The following is a 4,082-nucleotide window of genomic DNA, read 5'->3' as shown; positions in this document are numbered from 1 at the left end:
AATTAGATTGGAGCCTGGTGCTGCCATCCGGTTTCACCAGTCCTCAGTCAAATCGTCCAACCCATGCTAGCATGGAAAGCGGACGTTAAACGATGATGATGATGATGTAACAAACACTGTGGCAGGAATGTTTTTCAAAAGGCTGCCCATAAATTTCTTCCAGATTAGTCATTATCCTAAACTAACAAACCAAAGCTATTCTGATTTTAAAGAGATTGAGAAATAGAATATAATTACCTGAAACACTCTTTGTTTGGTTTTATAGGCCGACAGACCCGGTGGTAATCAAGGACTTCATCCATTTTACGAACTTTGTCCCAATAGAGTGGTTCACCACATTCTTCCACACGGAGATCAGCTGGGCGAACACAAAGGGATGCAGAAGTGTAAAGAATGGGTACAGGAGACTGGCTATTCGGTTGGATTAATAGCTTCTCTTTCAACATGGTGCATCCTGAATAAGTGAAACAGAAATGAACTTGTTAAAAAATAATTATGCAAAATCGGGAAAAAGTCTTGGTACATGGAATAAAGTTTGTTAATTCATTTAAAACTGAACCGTCACTCCATTGCAGCTGGGAGCTTTCTGCCCTGAAGAACATACAAGAAACAGGGAACTTAGAGTAGCTAAAGAGTGAATACTTGATACTCTGCATGAATAAATAAATGCGTACACACACACACACACACACACACACACACACACACACAGAGTAAAACTGTGTTTTCAGAAACAGGGGGGAGGAAAAAAAAATACACTCAAATATGGTTTAGTTAACAATTTAGATGACAAGACTATTTTCAGAAACAGAAAAATAAATTTAAAAAATTAAAACATAAGCCTGTCATAATTAATCAAATGTTAATTAAAATATCCATATCTTACCTAGTCCAGTAAAAGGGTACATGACAACCTCAACAGGCATGTGCAGTTTATTAGCAATTGTCAAGGCTGATCTGACAGTGATCATCTTGCGTGCACTTCCTTCTTGTGTGACATCAAATACAAAACGAGCCACTTGCTGACGCATTGTTTGCTACAAGACAGCAGATTGAGCACAGATTTATAAACAGAACAACAACATAACACACACTACTCAAGAACAATTAATTAAAATACACATCAATTAATTACTCATGTAAATTGATATGAAAATTCATAGTCTAGTTACTGAAGCAAATGAGTAACTTGTACCAGTTGATAACAAAATATTGCCTAATCAGGATTGTTAATTACAAAAGACATTGTTAACTATGAAAGACATTTAAAATATCTTTATTTTTATGGCTGTAAGGAAGACTTGTCTTCTACGTCTTAATATTATAAATTGGTTCAATTAAACTGTACAAAATTAACAATTATATTTGCTTTCATTATGCAAATTACTATTAACACATTTCAGCCATTCATATAAAAACTTTACAGACAACTTATCTTAGCCCATCCTGTCACAAATATAAATAATGATAGATTCAAAATCTAAAAACCAGCCGCAATCCAAGAATCCATTAATGTGACAGTGTGAGTTGGGCAGAAAATAAGAGCCAATGCTCGTACAGAACAAAAACATCAAAAGATCAATTACAAATAATTAATAGAAACAAATCTTCAAGTGGACTGATTTGGGATACTACTAATCATTAATAATTTCATAATTATGCCTTGCTAACATGCTCAAAATACAATTAGTAATAAAATTAATCATAAATAGTCTAGGTTCTCGTTTCTTATTCTTTTATCCTAATTTTAGTCATTGGGCTGTAGTCATGAAGGACCACCACATTCGTGGACGTCAATTAATTAAATCTACCCCAGAACTTTTGGTAGTTATTTTGTCAGCTGTGAAAAAAAGAATGGCATTATTGGCCTGAATGTACAGGGACATAACCAAATACCACAATGTATTACACACACACATTCGTATCTTCAGATGCTGGGCTTCACTGAGGAAATGACAAGAAACTGAGAGTTGTGACGATTTGCTGTACTTTAGAAGCTGCGTCAAGGTAAGTAAATCATGGTCATCCATACATACAGGTATGTCCTTTACAGGTTCTGGTGCACATAAAATGCACTTGTGCTGGTGCTGCATAAACACAGCAATATAGGTGGCATGTAAAAAGCACTCAGTACACTCTGGAAAGTGGTTAGCATTAGGAAGGACATCCAGCCAAAGAAACCATGTCACAACAGACAACTAAAGTCTGGACAGCTCCCTAGCTGGACGCCTCCCCAGCTGGCCAGCTCCTGTCAAACTGTCCAACCCATGCCAGCATGGAAATTGAATGTTAACCAATCATCATCATCATCGTTTAACGTCCGCTTTCCATGCTAGCATGGGTTAGACGATTTGACTGAGGACTGGTGAAAGCGGATGGCTACACCAGGCTCCAATATGATTTGGCAGAGTTTCTACAGCTGGATGCCCTTCCTAATGCCAACCACTCAGAGAGTGTTGTGGGTGCTTTTACATGCCACCCGCACGACCAATGATGATGATAAATATTCATCTGAAGAATTTCTGCACAAGCTCTACCAGTAAAATTTCACAATCAAGGCTTCAGTCAATGTAAAGCTTACCCAAGGTGCTGTTCAGTGAGACTGAACTCAGAATGACATGGTTGTGAAGGTTATTTTTTTCACCACACAACTGCCTGCACCTATTATGTCAATGAATTTTTTTAAACAAGTAAACTTATATGTAAAAAGCAACTAATTCATGAATATACATAACACTATTATTGTAATTCCAATTTAAAAAGAAATGTCTCTTATAGAAAAGGAAGTTTAAACTTTCTCAAATGGTAAATTACCAATAAGAATTAATGGCCCAATCACTGAAAAATATTACAGAGTTATTTTCAGCAAAACTATCACAGAGATTGAAACAAGCTTAAAAAATGTTTTGGAACTAAGAAGTGGAGGGAGAACTTCCCATGATATTGTAAATCTTCCCAGAGGTCAATGCAGTTGGTGTTCAGACAGAAACTTCTGTAGGCTGATACCTGTGGGGTAAAATGTGGCTTGCAGTTCTAGGTAGGAAGGGATGGGCAAAATATTTAGAGTAAGATTTCAATGGAAAGAAAATAGAGGTGATGAGTAGAGGAGAGGTAAGTGTGATGTGTAGCTTACTAGTTCACAGTCATCAAAAATAGACCAACAACAACATGTTAATAACAATACATGCAACATCCATGTACTACTGACTAACTTGTAACCAAGCATGAAGAATTAGGGACGATATGCTCTTTAGCAAAATTACTCACATGCGAAACTAACTATATCAAACACCAAGGCTATCAACAAAAGGATTACAATAGCTATATAACAAAATACAGTAAGAAAGCTGTTTTAAGTTTCTTTGTATTTTCCTTTCTTACAAAAGATCCTACTTTAGATGTTAGAACTCTCTTCTTATTACAAACTTATATTTGCCAAACATCATTCATAATTTTTTCTCATTTTGCTTGTGTTATAATCAGTGCTTAAATTTTGATTTCAATACTGATAAGAGTTGGGTGAGTTTACAGTGGAGCATATCTTCAGTGCCATCAAACGCTTTCTCATCTCTGTAAGGTTCAGTAACATTTTCAGAGCTAACCTAATTACTCCTGTATTCATGCATGTGTGTGTGTGTGTGTGTGTGTGTGTGTGTTTCCATGCATACATGTTCTTCGTATACCATGGTAGATATACAATATCATTACTCTCCCTAATACGACTGAGATAAGAACAAAAAAAACAAGGCACTATTAACAAATATTTAACAAAAATAAAACAAATTCAACATAAACAATAATTAAATAAAAAGTACTAAAAAGGAAAAGGAAAAATTAACCAGGATTACTCTTTTACTCTTATACTTGTTTCAGTCATTTGACTGCAGCCATGCTGGAGCACCGCCTTTAGTCGAGCAAATCGACCCCAGGACTTATTCTTTGGATGCCTAGTACTTATTCTATCGGTCTCTTTTGCCGAACCGCTAAGTTACGGGGACGTAAACACACCAGCATTGGTTGTCAAGCGATGTTGGGGGAGACAAACACAGACACACAAACATATACACATACATACATACATA

General features: G+C 36.1%; 1 protein-coding gene across 1 annotated transcript in view; it reads right to left on the bottom strand.

Moving 5' to 3' along the window:
• LOC106877485 (intermembrane lipid transfer protein VPS13D) overlaps positions 1-4,082 on the bottom strand; it is a 177,964-nt gene that overhangs the window by 54,777 nt on the left and 119,105 nt on the right. The window contains exons 52-53 of the mRNA XM_052966707.1: positions 887-1,037; positions 238-454 (exon numbers count right to left, since the gene is read on the bottom strand). Of these exons, the coding sequence (XP_052822667.1) occupies positions 238-454; positions 887-1,037 (368 nt within the window). The remainder of the gene's footprint in view (positions 1-237; positions 455-886; positions 1,038-4,082) is intronic.

This window comes from Octopus bimaculoides, chromosome 3 (assembly GCF_001194135.2).
Source record: "Octopus bimaculoides isolate UCB-OBI-ISO-001 chromosome 3, ASM119413v2, whole genome shotgun sequence".
NCBI classification, from domain to species: Eukaryota; Metazoa; Mollusca; class Cephalopoda; order Octopoda; family Octopodidae; genus Octopus; species Octopus bimaculoides.
This window is presented reverse-complemented; position numbering and strand designations above follow the sequence as displayed.